The 21,523-nt window shown below is 41.1% G+C and overlaps 1 protein-coding gene across 2 annotated transcripts in view; it reads right to left on the reverse strand.

Annotated features, from left to right (window-relative positions):
- Positions 1–15,155: 15,155 nt before the first annotated feature.
- LOC127628652 (cytoplasmic polyadenylation element-binding protein 2-like) overlaps positions 15,156–21,523 on the reverse strand; it is a 44,682-nt gene continuing 38,314 nt past the window's right edge. For both annotated transcript variants that reach the window (XM_052105429.1, XM_052105428.1), the window contains 2 exons: positions 19,460–19,641; positions 15,156–19,064 (listed from right to left, as the gene is read on the reverse strand). In XM_052105429.1, coding sequence (XP_051961389.1) covers positions 18,837–19,064; positions 19,460–19,641 — 410 coding nt within the window. In that variant the 3' untranslated portion in view covers positions 15,156–18,836. The remainder of the gene's footprint in view (positions 19,065–19,459; positions 19,642–21,523) is intronic.

Raw genomic sequence — 21,523 nt, forward strand, 5'->3', positions numbered from 1 at the left:
GGAGAGGTCTAATAGCACATGCAGGAAGGCCTGCAATGAGAGCGTTACAGTAGTCCAGTCTAGTTATGACAAGGGACTGTACCTTAACACTGCAGTTGTGTGGAATGTACAGAGAGGAAGGGTCTTATCTTCCTGATATTGTAGAGTGTAAATCTACATGATCTTGCAGTTTTTGAAATGTGGTCTGTGAAATTTAGCTCATCATCAATGGTTACCCCTAGATTTCTGACCGTTTTGGAAGGCGAAACTGTAGTTGGACCCAGCTGCACGGTGATGATGTGTTCAACAGCAGGGTTGGCTGGAAAGAGAAGGAATTCGGTCTTGGCTGGGTTGAGTTGAAGTTGGTATTCCTTCATCCAGGCTGAGATGTCTGCCAGACAGGCAGCGATTCGAGCGGTCACTGTGGTGTCGTTGGGCTGGAAAGACAAGTAGAGTTGAGTGTCATCAGCGTAGCAGTGGTAAGAGAAACCATGTGACTGGATGATGGGTCCCAGTGATGTTGTGTATATGGAGAAGAGAAGTGGCCCAAGCACTGATCCCTGAGGTACCCCAGTAAGTAACTGGTGTGGCTTGGATACTTCCCCTCTCCAGGCTACCTCAAAGGACCTTTCTGAGAGATAAGAGTTGACCCAGTCAAGCACAGTTCCAGTGATGCCCAGTTTAGAGAGGGTGGACAGTAGGATCTGATGGTTGACTGTGTCAAAGGCAGCAGAAAGGTCCAGCAGAATCAGAACGGATGATCTGGATTCAGCTTTCGCCTGTCTCAGCGACTCGATGACAGACAGCAGGGCAGTCTCAGTGGAGTGTCCACTTTTGAAGCCTGACTGATTGCCATCCAGTAGCTTGTTCTGTGAGAGATAGGCAGAGATCTGATTGAAAACTGCCATTTCAAGTGTTTTTGCCATGAATGGGATGAGAGAGACTGGTCTGTAGTGTTCTATCTGTGTGGGGTTGAGTGCAGGTTTTTCAGCAGTGGGGTTACTCAAGCCTGCTTAAATGTAGTGGGAAAAGTGCCTGCAAGAAGGGATGTGTTAATTATGTGTGTAAGTGCCGGTAGGATGGACGGAGAGATGGCCTGGCGAAGGTGTGATGGAATGGGGTCAAGGGAACAGGTGGTGGGGTGGTTGGAGAGGAGGAGTTTAGAGACCTCAGTGTCAGTTAAAGGAGAGAACATAAAGAAAGAAGAGTTGCATACAGGAGGTGGGTGTTTGACAGGGTGTGGTGCAGTGAATGTATTGCTGATGGCTGTAACCTTATCAGTAAAAAATGTGGCGAATATATCTGCTGTCAGTGATGTGTCAGGTGGTGGAGGGGGAGGGCAGAGAAGTGTGTTAAATGTTCTAAAGAAGCTACGAGTGTCTGTGGTGCTGTTGATCTTGGTCTGGTAATATGAAGTTTTTGCAGTTTTAACGTTATTTGAAAAAGTTGCAAGCAGAAGCTGATATTTACCTAGATCAGCTGGATCTTTAGATTTCCGCCATCTCCTCTCAGCTGCCCTGAGATCAGTCCGATGTTCACGAAGGATTTCAGACAGCCAGGGGGTGGTGTAGTCCGTGCTGGTCTAGAGGAGAGAGGACAGATGTTGTCTAGACAGGTTGTTAAAGTAGAGCTAAGTGTGTCTGTGGCAGTGTTTACATCAAGCATGGAAAATACATTTATTGTGGGAAGAGAGGCAGAGACATCAGTGGAAAGGCGAGTGGGTGAGAGGGAACGGAGGTTACGGCGAAAGGAAACCAAAGGTGGGGTCGGTTTTACAATGGGAGAATCATGTTGAATTGAACAAAGTAGTGATCAGAGACATGTAAAGGTGTAACAAGAATATTAGAAGTGATACAGTTACGTGTAAAAATGAGGTCCAGCTGGTTGCCCGACCTGTGAGTTGCTGTGGTGTGTAGTCTTTCCAAGTCAAATGAGGCCAGAAGAGTATTCAGTTCAATGGCCTGGGGTTTGTCTTGGTGTATGTTGAAATCGCCAAGAACCACAAGTGGCCTGCCATCCTCTGGCAAGGAGGACAGCAGGACATCCAATTCCTAAAGAAAGCTTGTCAGCTGACCTGGGGGGCGATAGATGACAACAACATGTAATTTTGTGGGTTGCATTGTAGTAATGGCATGGAATTCAAAAGATGTATTGTTACATAGTGAAGCCTGTGGTGAAAAAGTCCAGTTATTATGAATGAGCAAACCTGTTCCCCCACCCCTACCAGTATGTCGAGGGGTGTGGGAGAAGGAGAAGTTGTTGGAGAGAGCAGCAGGTGTTGCTGTATCCTCAGGACGTATCCATTTCTCCGTCAGTGCCAGGATGCTGAGGGTGGACTGTGTGGCGAAAGCTGGGATGAAGGCAGCTTTGTTCACAGCAGACTGGCAGTTCCAGAGTCCAACTGAGAACGAGAGTGGAGCAGGTGTTGAAGTGCAAAGCGGCCGTAGGTTGTGTGGGTTGTGTTTTGACTTGCATCTGTATCTTGTGAACGGTCTACAACAGATAACAGGGATGTGCTTGAAGGCATTTGTTATTAGTGAACTAGACATGTTAGTATGTATGTATAAGTAAAAATAATAAAGAGATAGAATAGAAAAATACTTAAGTGCTTTGGTGAGTGGAGCCTTGTCAGTGTCCTTGCTCGGTGGACTCGCACAGGTAGACTCGCTGGTCTTTACCCAAGTAGGTCTTCACACGAGGAAGGCTTTACACGAGGGCCAGCACTTCCGCTGCTGCTTCCGCGTCAGCATTAAGTCCAATAAATAAACACTTTTACGAGCCGTTCAGTGGAAAAAGCAGCCACGCCTTAATGCTACTTAGCACAACAAAGCAAGTCACGTGGTCACCCGAAACCGAAACTCAGGGTTGCGCGGGAACAAACACAACTTCTGTACAGTGCAAATAAATTATTCTGCACTTTAGCAATAAATAATACTCTAAAACAAGTGAAGCACTGTTTGCAGACACTAAAACGACGATAGTTTTACACACACACAGGATAACCAATTCTTTTGCAATTCTAAGCAAATCTAGCAACAAAATAATAATCTAGATATTTTTATATTAAACAATGTTCTGTAATGAACACCAAATAAATTCACATTTTTACCCAAATAAGCATGTATCACAGTGGCGTAGCCAGAAATTAATAGGGTGTGCAAGAACAGAAGGAAAATAAAGTGGCATGTACCATTAACAACAAATTTTTTAGCCCTGCGTGATGTAATAATGACTATTTTTATCTATCAGTGGATTAAGCCTGTTAATGCATCCAAATATTATGCTTAAAATGTAGTAATTTAATCTGAAATTCGGCCAGGATTCGACTTCATAATTATTTGTAATATAATCTGAAATTCAGCCATGTTTTGATTAATATTTTCTTTAAAAAAAATGCTGAATCTTCTACATTCTTCTAGTTTGAACCTAACACCTGATACAATGACTAATTTTCCAAATTATGTCACTATAAACGTTCAAAGAAATGTTATATAGCATAGCATAAATTCAGCAACAGCGAGTATAATGGCATTTTATTGATTTCTGAATCAAGTCACCTTTGACTGGTTAATTTCAAGTGGCAGACACAGAGAGAGAAAATATTTGTATCTTGCGCGGTGTGTGCCGCAAGATGTTGCGCATGACAAAGCGTCAGGATTCTTGGAAACGGGCTTGGAAAGCACCGCAGCTTTTAGTACCACCTCTGTTCTTCTGCATGCCGCCTCACTCCCAATGAAAAAGAAATTCAACCTGGGGTTACTGTCTACCGTGTAAAACTGCCTTTAACAATATTACTGTATATAGGTACTACCCTGTACATTTTAGGTACAGGGAGGTTTGGTTTATGTAATGACTGAAAATATAAACAGAAAATGAATTCTAGTGTTACATTAATTATTGAGCCAATATGAATAAAGTATAACATCATGTCTGACTTGATGCAAACTAACATACAGACATTAAATTACACATTACAGTACCTTTAAAAATAAAAATAAAAAACATAATTTGATGTGTGCGCTTGTTTTGCAAGGGCCCACATGTAATCTGTGATGGCCTCCTTAACACCCTTACTGGATTCCCTTACTGTTAAACGTCCAAAAATCAATAACTAAAAAAAAATTGTCAGTTCATTTTAGTATCCGAGATAATGTGTAGAGTACCATTTGTTACTCCCAGGTGTAACGGTAGCCGGTATGTGATAGCTGTGTGGTATGTGTAAACCTCACTCTCCTGGCCTCGAGAGGCGCACTAGCGACTGATGCTAAGGGTTGTAGCCTTTAGCCTCCTCGTTAGTGCTCCCGCCTCCCATGCCAGCTGATGCCGTTTCAAATCCTGCTTGGAGCGAGTCGAGCAGGTCCGGTTACACAGGCACAACCGTTACTATGCCACTGGTGCTTCGTAATCAGCTAAGACAGTGCTATTATCATTAACAAAGGTTAAAACAAAAACTGAATACTGAACACATTTGTTAACTGGCATAAATACAAGTAAAACTGGTAAAACTGAAACTGAATTAAAATACATTTTCATAATTTCAGAATGAACTAAAATAAAATATAAATAAACAAATGTATTTATTTATTATTTTACAAAGAATATTATAAAATGTATTACCACTACAACCCTCAGACAGATAGCAAAAAGACTAGACAACCCTGAGAAATTTAACAGTTTTAAATATTTTAATTATATAATTTAATGCATTTACTTAGATAGCCATAAAATATTAAACTAAAACTAAAAGAAAAACTAAATAAACTAATAAGCTAAACAGAAACTACAACATGATCACATGAGTTTGTGTACACTAGGATCAGCCAAATTATGTGTCCTATATGTATTGAAATGTAAAAAAGCAACATATCATTGCACTTCTGTGAGGAAAAGGCCAAAGTTGTCATTATGTGACTCTAAAGCCTGATTTATTTCACTCTTGTGCAATTCGAACAGACTTGAATCAACACTAAGCTCTCCAAATGCGGTGTCTTGGGATGATATCTTCATTTCAGGAGAATTTTGAGCTGTGAACTACTTTCCTTTGGTAGAGTCCAAACTCCTCTCTGAAGATCTGGGTGCAAAGTCCTGAATACAGTGATGCGGCCTTGACTTCAATGTCACAATCTGTCAGGTCTTCTTCATAGAAGATCACATAACCTTTTCTCAACTGCTGGAAGGCCAATTTTCCAAGCTACAAAATGTTTTTTGTCTTTACTCAAGTGAGGATCCAAATGATGTGGTTCCCTGTACTTGTCATTCCTCTATAATGTCTAGAAAATCAGGATGTGGGTGTACAATTCAGTCAGAGACTCTCAATCAGCATTCTCACTAAAATAGTGGCTGAAATCCAGCAGAAGACTGGTATATTACACATGATGTACAGGCTTCTTAATTATTTGATGTGTGTGATATTTCTGTTTCCCAGTCTCTGATCTTTTATTCTCTTTTATACTCATCCTTCTGAGTATTATTGAATCCTCATACCTCTGTGACCTGGTCATCAAACTCAGGAGGAATCTGATTGGCGGTTGCTGGCCGAAAGGTGATCCAGAGGAAAGCAGAAGGAAGCAGATTCCCCCTGATGAGGTTTGTAGAAGTTCTTCCACTGAGGTTGCCGCAGTTCTCCTCCGCCCCTGGCAGCGGCTCCATCGCTCCAGGAGGTCGGAGGAGTGCCCTGCCGTCCCCCAGAAACGCGGAGGGGTCAAGGTTAGACCGCCGTCCGCGAGGGGAGGAGGGAAGTAACTCCCTGATCGCCTGGAGCGGTAGGTCCGCTGCCAGGGGCGGAGGAATGTCCCCAGGTGCCGCCAGAAAAGCGGAGGGGCGTCCTGTCCGCTGGGGGTCAGAGATTTGACTCCGGTTCGCCCGGAGAGGAGCGGCTGTCTTCCGCCGGAGAGTGTGGCGTAGTGTTCGAGGACCACGCGACGGGCATCCCTCCTCCCTCCCGGGTTTTCGGCACCAATGTAACACAGTTAATGATGGGCAAGGAGGAGGCGAGAACCGGTTTGTCAACATAAATGATAATTTAATTAAACTCAAACCAAAAGCACAAACATAAACACACACACACACACGACGGACATGCCTGTAATTCTCTCTCTCTCGAACCATCGTCACCGGCCGCCTTTATCCCTCGCGTGCCTCATCAGGCCGATTGGGGACCGGGCGTGCAATATTCCGACCCTGCTCCACCCCCCTCCGCTCCACAGTGACTTTGTAATTTTCAAAGTTTGAAAGACTCAATCCATCAATTTAGTTGATTGGCTTTTCCTTCAACCGAATGCAAAATAAACTTATACACAGAGACTTTTCCAACTCCAATGTTTTTTTGGAGTGGTGGTGGCATAGTGAGCTAAAGCACTAAACTGATAAGCAGAAGGTTGTCAGTTCGATCCCCACAGCCACCACCATTGTGTCCTTGAGCAAGGCATTTAACTCCAGGTTGTTTTTCCACATTAATATTATAATGATATAATATCGATATAATCGATTTAGGTAATTAACAATAGTCTCTTAGAAGGTGCAGTGATCAGGCTTAACACATAATCACCCTCCCTTACTAAGATTTATTTTTATTTTTTTTAGTACGTATTTTGTCAAAATATTTTGTATAATTAAATAGGCTAACGTTTTTCTATAATACATTTGTGTATTAAAACTGTTAAGGAATAAAAAATTATTTTAAAGTTTTTAAGGCTTCTATTGTTTTCATAAATACTAGGGCTGTCAATCGATTAAAAAATGTTATCGAATTAATTACACGGTGTCCCGATTAATTAATCGCAATTAATCACATATACAAATATTTGCTGAGAAATCCCCTCATACAACAACATTCAGTATATAATGAATAAATAATTATACATAATTATCTTTATATATATATAATTTTTTTATATATATATATAAAATAAAAAATATTCAGATAATTCAAATGCATTACATTCTTGTGGCAGAACAGTTAATCATTGATAAGACAATACAAAAAGCGTCTTTAGAATACAATGTATAGTTTACTACTATATTATTGATCATAAGTCAGTCATTGGCACACAGTTAACAGCAATCCATTTTGCAGGTGAATTTGTCAATTAGTACGAGATTTATTATGAGGGCTTGTTTAAAGACCGTCAATGTACCCCTGCGTCAGACAGATGCTTGCGTAGTGTCTCGGGTGCGTTGTGTCATAAAATTAACATTTTAAGTTAAATGTAGTTTAACACTTAGAACACACCTTGGGATCCCTTAGTTCAGATTTGCACTCGATCAAGCGTTTTGAACGCAAGAACGTAAGGCATGTATGTGTTGTGCTGCCTGCTGAAGGGTTGTTTTGTTCTCTGTATTAACTATGTGTTGCCTATACAGCTGAAGTTTCACTTAGTGCCCTCTGGAGTAAACAGGTGTTACTACAAGCTTGCATTTCTCAGGAATCTTCCTTATTACGGTTTGGGGGCGTAATTTTTTTTAACGCGTTACTTTTAATAAAATGTATCAAACTGAATGAATGCGTTAAATCGACAGCCCTTATAAATACTATAATTTATTTTTATAAAGACTAGTTGCATTGACCTAACTACAGAAAAAAGGAGCCATATAGTCTTATATGCTTCTGGCTTTGCATAGTATATAGATTTTAGTAAATAAACTGGCCTTGTTTTGTAAACTGGCACTTTTTATTTTAATTTAACAATGCATTTGTTGAGGGGGCCTGGGTAGCTCAGCGAGTAAAGACGCTGACTACCACCCCTGGAGTCGAGAGTTCAAATCCAGGGTGTGCTGAGTGACTCCAGCCAGGTCTCCTAAGCAACCAAATTGGCCCGGTTGCTAGGGAGGATAGAGCCACATGGAGTATCCTCCCCATGGTCACTATAATGTGGTTCTCGCTCTCGGTGGGGCGTGTGGTGAGCTGTGCATGGATGCCGTGGAGAATAGTGTGAAGCCTCCGCATGCGATAGGTCTCTGTGGTAATGCGTTCAACAAGCCATGTGATATGATGCATGGATTGACCATCTCAGATGCGGAGGCAAATTAGATACGTCCTCTGCCACCTGGATTGAGTCACTACACCACCACGAGGGCCTAGAGCACATTGGGAATTGGGCATGACCAATTGGGGAGAAAAGGGGAGAAAAAACTATGCATTTGGTGATTTGTTAATAGTTCACTGAAGTCCGATCAAGATGATTAAGAACATTGAGTGAAATATCACAATATATCATATTTTTGATCGTAATACATCAAAAATAAAGAACCGCAATCATATCGTATCTTGACCGAAATATCAATATAATATCGTCTTGCCAATTATTCTGCGATTCCCACCACCAGTTCATATGTATATGTTAGAAAGATTTTTTTTGCCTTTTCATAGTTCAGAACAAAATTAATATGATAACCATTAATCAACTAAATTTAATTCTCTATCAAATCATTTAGATGCAAGAGCAATACAGGGACGAGAGTAAACAAAGAAAATAATATGAGAAAACAATACATCTAGGTTATGGATTTAACCTCCGTTCCCTGATGGATGAATGCTGTTTCATTCAGGATTTTTCTGAGCCGACAATGAGGTTCGGCCGCAACAGTGGCTCGGTTCAGCGACGTGGCTGGGAGGACACAACGTCTCGTTCCCTCCATCAGGGAACAGAGGTTACATCTGTTACCTAGATGTTTCCCGTCTGTCACTCACTTCGACGTTGTGTCGAAGAAGCGACACTTGGTATCCAATTTAAATCACGCCATGCGCTGAGCCGTGTAAGTGTACTGCTGACACAGGAGCGGGCAGGTATTTTACGTGCCAAAGAGCTGTGCCAGGCTGCACATACCCTTCCCCAAGGCCCCATAAAATTGTCAAAGACTTCTGGTTCTTCACCCCCGACAGGGGGGAAAAGGGGACGTATCTCTCTATGTTTCTTGCATGGAGTTAAAGCAGCTGGGGCCATCTAAACGCTATCATACGCATCGGGGAAGGCGATCTTTTCCAGTTTTCCTATTCTTTCCAGGGGGAAAGACCCTGTGGAGACCACACCTGCCCAGACTGGGGGCGGTAAAGAGTGGTGAAATACATCTCATGGGCTTTTAGGTCACATGTGGAGAATGGCACAGTGGTAGATCCTACCTCATTGGGAAGGAGGAGTTGCTACAAACACGGCGACCGGGGGTGCGTGAGGACTGTACAGGGGAGACGCAGGTCCGCTCGCAAGGGGACCATACTCACAGGGAATAAAGTCCACGTGGGAGCCCGTCCTGTGGAGCACCTATTCCAGTACAGGGTAAATTGAGTACCTGCATTGGTCTTGGTCGGCAACTTCTTCCGCTGAATTCGCGGACCAGATGGCTAGGGAGGAGTCATCCAGGGTGCCGAGTTCATGGGATCTCCTGGGGTAAAGGCGCATGGTATTACCTCAAGGGGGGGGGAGTGCGCTATATGCAAGCGGTCCACTCAGTCAGTTTGTCAGCATGTACCAAGTTCTACCGGCTCGGACCTGAGAAATCACGGGACGAAACCGACTCAAATCTCTTAAAATGTTGCAAAGGTATTGGGTGTTGCCCGACCCGCTGCTCTGCATATGTCTGCTAGGGAGGTGCCCCTGGCCAATGCCCATGAGGACGCGACAATTCTTGTTGTGTGTGCTCGTGGGGGGGGGGGCACGGCTTGGGTGCGATAGGCGAACGTAATGGCGTCCACTGGGAAAGCCTCTGTTTGGAGACAGTGTTCCCTTTCCGCTGTCCACCAAAGCAGACAAAGAGCTGCTCAGAACGTCTAAAGCTCTGCGTGCAGTCCAAGTATATAAGAAAAGCACGTACTGGACATAGCAATGAAGGGGCTGGGCCTGCCTCCTCCTGTGGCAGCGCTTGCAGGTTCACTACCTGGTCCCTGAAGGGAGTGGTAGGAACCTTGGTCACGTAGACCGTTTGCGGTCTTAGGATCACGTGAGTGTCTGCCGGACCGAACGCCAGGCAGGTGTCGCTGACAGAGAACGCTTGCAGGTCCCCAACCCTTTTGATGGAGGCGAGCGCGATCAGGAGGGCCATCTTCAAGGAAAGAAGGGAGAAAGCCGTTGATATGCACTGTACATCCAACAGCAATCGCACTCAGAGATGGGAGGAACAGTGTGCGACTTGCATCTCGCTGCATACACAACTAGTCGGCTCCGAAGAAAATTTCTTAATGAAACAGCCGCTTTCCCTCCCTTTATACCCGTATGTCCGGGGGCGGGACATGCAAATTCTGTCTGCCAATTTCTCATTGGCCTTTTCTCATAGATCAGGGATGCAAAAGGCTCTCAAGAGAGACCCCTAGTGTCGCTTCTTCGACACAACGTCGAAGTGAGCGACAGACGGGAACACAAGATGCAATTAGAATGTAAAGTGTGTAAGTGCTCATACTAGTATGGCATGGCATTTATTTTTCATAATGCTTTACAGGAAAATCTAGTATGCAAATTTTAAATGTACAGTACATTGTAGACAGTGTGGTCACAATACCAACATTTCCGTGGTCTGTAACGATACTGTGAAAACTGATGATTTTCAATACCACAGATAATTTGAACAAATTTGTTAATAACGTAACATTAATTTTAATTCTCAAAAATTATAAAAGACAAAGATATAGTCAGTAAAAACATACGAAAAAAGAAATAAAAGAAGAAAACAGTGGCACAAGACATACAGTAATTACAATAGGAATAGGTCGCATCAGCCTTTTTGACCGCTTCTCTTTTTTGAAAATGTATTTTCCCTTAGCTGGGACCAAGATATATTCGCGCCGGGGAAGATGTTCTTTTCCCCCACAGAGACCACATCCTGCCCAAAGGGAGGTTAAGATGTGGAGAGCACATCACATGGACTTACCTACTGGGAAGTACCACACATGGAAAGGAGTCCCTACGGTAGTCCCTACCTGGAAGGGAGGAGCTCCACATGCGCAGCAACCAGTGGCATAGTAGAGCTCTGCCCAGGGGAAGACACGGGTTTACCATCAGGGAAACCGTACCGTGGAAAACATATGGGATTACTGGCAGGGAACCACTACATATAGAGCACCTATCTCAAGTACAGGGGCTGACCTGACAGGGTATACTTCATGAGTACTGGGCCTGGCATCAAATTCCTCCACCAAATTCGCCTGCCACTGGGTGCTGGGGAGGAAAGATATGCTGGGTTTGCTGGTCCTGGGAACTCACATGGATGAAAAAGCACACGTTATCCCCTCAGGGAGAAGAAATGCGCTGAGTGCAAGTGGTACACTCAGCTGCCCACATATTTACCTGTTCATACCTGCTAACACACAGAACGAAACTGGCACAACCGGGAGATTGTAAAATCTTTCAAAGGTGTTGGGTGTCACCCAGCCTGCTGCTCTATAGATGTCTGTTAGAGAGGCGCCGTTCCCCATGGTCCAGGAGGATGCCACACTCCTAGTGGAGTGTGCTCATACTCCCAGGGGGAACAGCACGTCAGAGTATGCCAGACCGAGCTCTAGGCACATATTGCTGACAGAGAACATCTGCAGGTCCCCAACCCTCTTGATGGAAGTGAGCGCAGTCAGGATGGCCATCGTCAATGAAAGGACTTTTAGCTCGACTGACTCCAGTGGCTCAAATGGGGCTCTCTGTAGTCCCAGCAAGACTACGAAGAGGTCCCAGAAGGAATGAGGCATGGCCTAGGAGGATTCAACCTCCTGGGACCTCTAAGAAACCTGATGATCAGGTCATGCTTCCCCAAGGACTTATCGTCTACCACATTGTGGAGTGCCGCTATGTCGGCCACATACACTTTTAAGGTGGAGAGGGACAGCAGCCCCTCCAACCTCTCCTGCAGGATGGAAAGCATCGACCTGACTGCTCATCTCTGTGGGTCTTCACCTCGGGAAAAAATTAATTTACAAACAGACACCACTTAAAGTCATACAGCTGCCTCATAGATGGAGCTCTGGCCTTAGTGATAGTGTCTACCACTGCTGGTGGTAGCCAACTTAGGTCTACATCTCATCCAGGGGCCAGAAATAGAGGTTCCAGAGGTCTGGCCGCTGGTGACATATCATGCCCCATCCCTGAGATAGGAGGTCCTTCCTCAAGGGAATTCGCAAGGGAAGGGCAGTCGCAAGGAGCGTGAGCTCCGAGAACCAATCTGGGTGGGCCAGTAAGGTGCCACCATCATGACTTGTTCTTCGTCCTCTGTGAAGGCAGGCTCACTGGGGGAAGCATATATTTGCGAAGGCCCTGGGGCCAGCTGTGTGCCAACACGTCCGTGCAGAACAGGGCCTCGTCAGGGAGTACCATAGCAGGCAGTGGGAGGATTCCTGGGAAGCAAACAAGTCTACCTGTGCTTTGTCGAATTGACTGCAAATCAGCTGAACCACCTGGGGGTTACTTATCATATGGCTCGCTGTGCATGACACTGCGAAGACTCACTGTACGTGGAGACTCATGCTATTCTCTGCGATCAACGCACAATTTACCACGCACCCCACTGAGACAGAGAACCACTAATCGTGACCACGAGGAGGTTACCCCATGTGATTCTACTCTCCCTATCAATCAGGCCAATTTGGTTGCTTAGGAGACCTGTCTGGAGTCACTCAGCACACCCTGGATTCAAACTTGAGACTCCAGTGGTGGTAGTTGGCATCAATACTCGCTGAGCTACCCAGGCCCCAACAGGTATTTCTTTTGTAATTAAAACGGTCAAATTAATTTGTTTCTTTTTGTTATATGAAGGTCACATTAAAACTGTCTTGGAAACTTTTAAGCATGTCCTTGTCACAGACACCGATTTTCAAATGTAATTTACTTAAATCCATCATACAATATTGTTACGTTTTAAATGTTATTATAACTTAGAGAGAAATAATCATCAACCCTTTCAACATTCGTAAAAATTAATGAGAAAATTATGACTTTTTTACAGTTGTTGTGGCATCATTTACACCATAAAGCAAGTTAGTGAAGAGCATAATTCCGATGAAATGAGGCAATTGGTGGTGATGTGTGGAGAAAACAAAGAAAATCAGTTAATAGTCTTTTTAAAAAATGTCCAGTCAACCTGCAATTTTATCAAACTATGCAAAAAGTGTGGAAATATAATTTCATTGTATTTAGGATATGTCTCGGGTTACTTAACTGTAACCCCTGTTCCCTGGTAAAAGCGTAAGCATTCCCTATCAAAAAGCTACACTTTGATGCTGCGCTGATTTAGCATTTTGGGAACGAGAATACCCACGCCGCCGCACTGTGGATGTCCGGACCCCTTACGGTTGTGTAGTTGTCCTCACAAGAGCGCGAGAGGTCTCAGACATCAGCTTGTGATGTTGACTCAAGGACATAAGAGCCCGGAGTGGCATGAACATCCAAACTATAAAATCTTATGAATGTGTGTGGAGAGGACCAGCCTGCCGCATCACAAACAGGCTGCAGAGGGACACCTCTAGCCAAGGCTTTAGAGGACGCGACCCCTCTGGTAGAGTGAGCCCTGATCTGGCGAAGCTTGACTGCGTGCCTCGTAGGCCAGGGCAATAGCGTCCCTCACCCAATATGACATAGTTTGCTTGCTTGCGGACACCCCTTTGTTGCAGCCCCATGGCAAATGTATAGTTACCCTGACTTATGCCACTAGCTAGTGTGGTGGACATAAGTCTGAAGGGCACGGACTGGATACAGTCCATGAAGTCTTTCCTGCTCTGGTGTTGTAAATGATGGGGAGCAGAAGGCTTCGAGAGTGACCGGATGTACAGAGAGAAAGGAACCTTAGGCAGGTAGTCTGGATGAGGGTGCCAAATTGCTTTAGCCATTCCTGGGGCAAAATCTAAGTAGGCTGGCAAGACAGACTGTAGTTCCCCAATTCTTTTTAGAGAAGTAATTGCCATAAGAAAAGAGAGTCAGAAGTTTATCAGATGCTGACTCTAGAGGTTCGAAGGTGTTCTCATCCAGACCCTCAAGGACTAGGGGTCTCAGTTGCATGGCTCCACGAACAAAGCAAGTGAGCAGAGGATGTCTCCCCAATGGCACCCCTTCAATCGAGGGGTGGCAAGCCGATACAGCAGCCCCGTAAACCCTGAGAGTAGCGGGGCATGTGTCTGCTGATAATTTCTCCTGCAGAAAGTCCAGAACTGAAGCAATCTGGCAGTTAACTGGATCTGCATTATGTGCACTGCACCATCTTTCAAAGACACCCCATTTATTGGCATAACTTCTTCTAGTAGAGGGAGCCCTAGCACTTAGAATGGTCTCGATAACTTCAAGTGAAAGCCCAGTGTCCCTCAGTTGGTACCCTTCAGGGATCAAACTCCTTGATGGTTAATGTAAGAGGCTACCGCTGTGTTGTCCACCTGCACCAAGACATGGCAGCCTTTGGAGGAAGTATTTCAGCACGCTTCAGACTTACGAGAAGGACCAGCTGAATCTGGGGAGAGAGCGAGCAATAGGGACTAATCCATCTCTCGCTCCTCAGCCAGATCCATGCAAGAGCCCCACGATGAAAAAGTGGTCACTGGCTATTGGAAGCGAGAGGAGTGCGAAGCATTTTGACTGCAAACAGATCGCAATGCTCGCACCCGCCCTGCCCGCCCCAATGCAAGAGCAGCATGCTCTTCCCCCAAACACACAAAACAAAACTGGTGTGTGTCCGTTTCAGCCATAGAGCTTAAACATGGGAACAAACACTGCTTGCTTTGCTTCACACTCATTCTTGGAAAAGAGAAAAGGTTTTCTGCACACTACCTAACAAATTCTAACTGAGAATTCCTAACAGAGGAAAGCAAGTTCTGACAGCTTGAGAAGCACAACACACACAGAGTGGTCTGAAGACAAAAGACCTGACGATGCACCTGTGACACATCTATTTATAGCCCTGCTACAGGTGCATCCAATTATGTCACCAGCAGAGGCTATAAATTCTAAACATTTATTTTGTTAAACATAAATATGTAATATGAGATATGGTGGAAATGTCATTGTGGTGAAAATATTCATGGCAAAAATGACAGAATTCCCCTGTGATGCATGTATACGATGGACATCGTTAGTGCACACATTAAATAAACTAGTGAGAGTGTGAAAAGTGTTTTTATAAAAGTTTATTTTCTTAAAGTCCACATGACCAAAGGTAAACCAGGGCCCAAGTATCAAACAACCAGGCAAACTCCAAAGCACACTGCACTCACTATATATACCTCAGTCAAAAAGAATACAAATAAAACAGCTGAGACGCGCAGCTTGTGTCTGAACAGAATGGGTCTTTATTCAGGGAATGAAAGAAAAAGATTGTAATCAACACCCCATTTAAATACAAAACAAATCAAAATAAAGAACAACATGATATTCAGTTTGCATATCAAAGATCCATTCAGTAATAATTACAGTCAGAACACTTCATAAACCACTTGTGTGAATCTATACACAAACTTGATTTAGAAACTAGAACATTAACAATTTTACAAAGATTTTAGCTTTCAAAAAATAATTCGAATCGAAATAATATTTTAGCAGTTAGCATCATAAAATTATATATTCATAAATTTCCACATAAAAATACAAAATAATATTAATGACATATAATATGAAAAATTATCTCAAATATTTTGCCACTATCAGAGTAAAATTAAAACAAAAACAAACAAAAAAGAAATAGAAATATGCATGAAAAAGTTTCTCCATTTGTTAGCAAAACACTATCCAAAATAACTACAATCATTTACATCAGTACAAAGATATCTGGATTTAAAAATAGTTGCAATGAAAAAAAGGGGTTTCATCTTTTCTGACAGTAAAAAATGACACTGTGAATCAGAAATTTGCAAAATATGCAATGAAAAAAATAAATCTGCATTAAAAAGGTATACACTGCAATTCTTACTTTTTTATACAAACATTAGAAACAGTATTGCACGTCACAACACAGATTCGAGGTTAGTAAGCCTTTCAAAATGTGTTATATTCAAGTTTCTGAGTATCAGTGAGGGGAGGGCTGATACCCCTCCATTTAAACGGGGAAAGTCTCAAGTGTTTTCCATGAACATAATAGAACCCTCAATGTTTCCTTTCTTCAAATAAAATAAATGACAAACTTAAATAGTAATCAAATCCATGTGTGTTAAGCAATAATACATAAATATATACACGTAACTTTACGGGTGTTTCAAGAAAAAACAGGGTTTTACATATTTCATGTCAACACAACCATAAATACATTGGGAAATAAAGTGAGTGTCAGACCTTTATGAAAATAGAAAAATAAAATTTAAATAGTCAAATAAATAAGATTTGTTTTTTTAAATGACGATTACGAAAACCCACACATACATGTACACAGCAAACAATGTTGAACACAGAAAACAGAACACAGTACTCGTCACGAGACAGGTTTTAAAAGGTGTAGATGACAAACAATGTAGCGGCCATCTTGTTCAGAACAAGATCATCACACAACATTTTTTTGCCATTTTGATGGGATAATGATTCACGTATTCCACCCGTCGTGGCGTTGACAAGGTCCCAGAAACACCTTCGCTATTTCATCCGATTACATGTTAGATTACCTATATCATTTAAACAGACTCTTTGTCCAGCGTCTTACACAATACATGAAATAAGTTACTATGTAAAAATAAAGATATTTAAATGATCTGATAGACTTAAAATAGGTTTTGATTCTTCAAGAGTGTAAGAGTGAACAAAAAAACATGATGTGATGCAAAATAAAAGAGACTTTTGTTTTGCATTCGAGTCAAAATTTCATTGGTGGGCCGGACTGCTAGGGAAAGTGGGATTGCTTTTGTCAGCGAAGAAAGGAGAGGAGAGAGGGGATGCACAAGGGTAGTGCATCATGTCCTAGAAAGTGACTCAAGATTCGAAAGTCTGGGAATAGATGACGTCAAGAAATAAATACAAAAAAATTTAATAAATAAAACATAAAATCTCAGCTCACTGTTGACACTTGAAAGATTAAATCACACATCCGAACCAATTTCTTCGGATATATAGAGTGCAAAAAAGAACGCAAGAGCAGATAGACAAATAGAAATCGCAGTACAGTACCAAATGACTGGTTTCGGCACCAGCATCCATTGCTTCTGTAGAGATTGTCCAAAAGACTGATCAAACACAGAGAAACCTCTGATTCCTCCGAAAAGGAATCTTAATACGGACGTTACGCTACAAAACTATTCTACAAAAACCTGACAAAAGGGTTCCTTTTGGAAAATCTCTCTCCTCTCTTTTCTCCATTTATGTATATTCCTAGTATTTACCGATAATTGTTTGTCCAAAGAATAATCTACAAAACATATGACAAAACTGGGCCCACACACAGACAACAGTCACAATTACGATTTCATCTAGAACCTTTTGCGTGAATTCCTATATCTACAGGAACAGACGACAACAAGAGTGTAGAATGTGCCTTCTACATTCTTTTTCCACGACAGAGCATGTCGCTCGAGTGACTATCATAATAAGAGGAGCGGAGGAGGGGGGAGGTGTTCAGAGGTGTACAGGAAGGGCAAATTTTAAATGTCGATAAACCGAACAAAAACCTCAATTCATAACTAGACTCACACTGCACGAAGACGAGACACAAAACCACAGGACAACACCCTTCTCTTGACTAATTATCGAGTTACAAAATGGCAGAACTCACTACTCTAAAAACTAACGTCACTTCTCTCATAATAAGTTCGTAAAGGAATCATCACAACAATGCATGCAAATGTTTTTTACGAATGATTTTACACTGTTTGTTTTTCTTTCATTATTATTGATTATCTTATATCTAAGAGTCTGATCTTTTTTGCCTCATGCTACATAAATTCCTGTTTATCGTTAATATGCATCATGTTTTGTTTGTTTTTTATCTTTTCTTTTATGTGCTCTTAACTTTTACACTGCATGCAAATGATGTACAACCACAAACATGCATGCAAGTTTTCACATTCTGTGTTTCCATGGCGATGATCAGCCATGCCTTTTTGAGATGGAACAGACTGCATTTCTGTTTGCAAATTCACCATTGGCATCACACAGAACACCTACACTATCTATTCGGAATATCCTATATAGCAGCAAAGCTTCTATAGCTTGTGATTAAATTGCAAGAGTAGAGCAATAACAAGCCAGATTTTATATTCTGAGGTATTATCTTTTTTACCAGTGGAAAATTATTGAATCATTCCTATTCCTGCTAAGAGCACATTGGAGCACATCAAAACAATAGAAGAGGGGAAAATATAATGTTTTTAAATTTTTATTTTAATTATTCCGCGGCAGAAATGTCTCTTTTTCAGGCCGCATGTTTTGCTACCTTTGGTTCGAGAAACAGGCCAGGCATCAGAGATTACGTTATCAAGGTTTTTCTAGAGACAAATGCCCACTTTGCCCACTGGGGGGGATGATTTAGCAGCAGACGAACACGTAGACAAACAAATGAACTAACAGAATGGACAGACCCCCCCACCCCCCCAGCGAAAACATTCTTGTTTCTACTTTTCAAATCTCACATATAAAAATAATTTGAAAAAAACTACAAAAATCAAACTCTTTTTTTCTTAACCTCCTTTTAAAAAAACACGAAAGTACCACAAAAATGCTGTTTTGAGCCTGAGATGTGCATGGAGGGAGAAGAAGTGGTTTGGTGAAATAAACTGAGGCTTGTGTGTTTCTGGCTGCTACAAAAGATAAAGATATATTTTTATATTTATAGTCATATATATTCTCTATATACTGTATATGGTCACGTAACTATACTGACAGCTTGGGTTTAAGGGCCAATAAACAAAGCAACTCTTTATCCACTGCAGACGTGTTGTTTCTATGATGTCTTGCATGCTAGCATTCCCAGCTCTCCCTGAATTCCAATCTTTAGTTCCATCGGAAGTGGATCTGGCGAGGACGGTCGGCTCCCTCTTTCACGAGTGGCTTGTGGAATTCGCGGCCGGCGCGGGAGTGGATGTTTGCCCAACAGAACTCGCAGTAATACTGCAGGCAGGTGACATTAGCGCAAAAGAACGGGGCGAACTTTCCGCCGCAACGTGCACCCTGACATTCATCACATAGCTGGTCATCCAACACATACGGTTTCACCTCCACCTGCATCACAGAAATAAAACAAATTTGGTTATCCTTTGTTAATTTCTATTCTATTAAAGACATGTAAATACAGTCATAGTTAAACGGCACATAAATGCCCACAATATCATATAATTCATTTAAAATGATTTGTGTGGATATTAAATTGACTCTAACACAGCTCTCTCTGTTGTAATGCATGAAATAATAATAAACGTATACCCTACAACTAAACATCATTATATGATCCCAAGTTTTTTAGATTGCAAGAAAATAGGGTTTGATGAATAATCAAAAAGTGATATCAGCCACAATTTCCAACATCTCTCGGAATAGTTATGTTATTCTGAACACTCGTTTCCCTGTCAATCCAAGCATTATTCCCAAACAAAAACAAGCTTAACATGTCTGGTTACCCGTTTGTCGATGTCACCATGCTGCAGCTGGACGAAGCGGGCGCTGATGGCAGCGATGTAGCTCTGCTGATTGGAGAAGGCCACACGCCCTGCCCCCTTTGGGTACTTCAGTTCTGGATCAGTGTCAATACCCGCGTAACACACCCCACCATACAAGCGGTCCATGATGATAGCCAGCTCCACTGCAGAGCGGGACACAATTAAACAAATTCAGGTCTATTTCCAAAAAGAACAAATACATTAGTAAATAAAAATATATTTAATAATAAAAAAAAACATTTATTAATTTTAAATCTAAAAAGTAATTATAACCAAAAAAATATTTCCTGAAAAAACATAGAAAAATTCTACTTGCTAAAAGAACATTCATTAAAATATATACATTTGTTTAATACAATAAATGAAAAATTATGATTAATTATTTTACTAAATTTAAATTGAAAAAATAATGCTATTAAAAAAGTATTTCCTAAAAGAACATATCCATTACAAAATGTATATTAGTACATAGAATATTTAAAAATGTTATAACAATTTTTATTAATTTTAAATTGAAAAAGCAATTCAAAGTCTATTTTTTTAATTAACAAACATTAGAACATGTACATTAGTATAAAATATATTTAATAATCAATAAAAAATATTGTAATAATTTTTTTAATGAAAAATTATTTTAATAAAACCATTTAGTCTATTTCCTAAATATAGCACAAACATTAGAACATATACATTCGTATATAAAATATATATTTAATAATTACTTATTTAAATTAATTGTTACATTGAAAAAGTTATTTTAATTCAAACATGAAGTCTATTTTTGAAAAAAAAAAAAATAGAACATATAGAACATTTATATTAGTTACATTACAGAAAATATGTAATAGTACACCTATAGTACTAATATACATTAGTAAACAGTATGTATATATATATATATATATATATATTGTCAAGAAAAAAGTACTGCATATACAGTACTTCTTTTCTTGACAAAATGCATTTATTTCCTTTCATAGGAAATAAAAATAAAAACAAACAATATGTAACAATAATGCCTTATCAACCCTCAATAAGACTTCTAACAGTATAAAGGCAATGCACTAAAATAGCACCAATTCAAGTAATATTAAATATTTCTCTAAATTGAAGTGGGAGGTTGACTTATTGAAAGAATTAGTCTCCTCACAGTATTCATTGCAATGTGCATTTAAATCACTTAAACTCTCATCCCCCATATTTTGAATCTGCCAGCAGGCTGTGGCTTTCCACTTTGGATAAGTAATGCAACTGATTCACATCAGGGTGTCAAGAACTGCTTTGAACTCCACTGAGTCATGTTCATCCTTCATCCAAATTGTCTTTTAATCAAAGTGAAACACTTTCACTTTGAAAGATCAGTGACAATGGGTTCGAAGTTGAAAATATTGAACACCCACCACGGCATTCTCTTTTAGGTGACAGTTAAGACTTGACATGTTTCTGTGGTAATTAAATTATGTCGAGGCTACAAGGTACTTGATTTCATCACTTGATCATCAACACGGAATCGCTGTTGTGTGTTTTTTGTGGTGTGTACATCAGTGTAATAATGACCCTGCACACAATGCAAAGGTTCCTCCCATTAGAGTGGCAGAGGCTATTTGCACTCCTAATTAAACACTAACATACAGTATAGGGGCATCACTGCAGTGTGTTTATTGTGTTTAATTAGAGTCCCACAAACACCCTACACCAATCCCAACCCCCACCCCTAAACCTAACCTTCCCTTACAAAAATAACCACAGTTTTACTACAGTAGCCATAGTATCACCATGACATTTTGTATTAAAATCATAGTAACCACACAATTGAAAATGGTTACTATATTTACACCATATTACTAAAGTATCACCATGATTAATTGCATTAAAACTATAGCTTCCAATAAAATCATGGTTACACCAATATTACTGTAGTAAAACCATGGTTCATTTTACTCAGATCAAACCTTTCTCTCAACTCCCAGACATCACTGTGACCAAATCACTGTGAGGAAATCAACCTTTATATACATTTTTATT

This window comes from Xyrauchen texanus, chromosome 35, assembly GCF_025860055.1.
Source record: "Xyrauchen texanus isolate HMW12.3.18 chromosome 35, RBS_HiC_50CHRs, whole genome shotgun sequence".
Lineage (NCBI taxonomy): Eukaryota > Metazoa > Chordata > Actinopteri > Cypriniformes > Catostomidae > Xyrauchen > Xyrauchen texanus.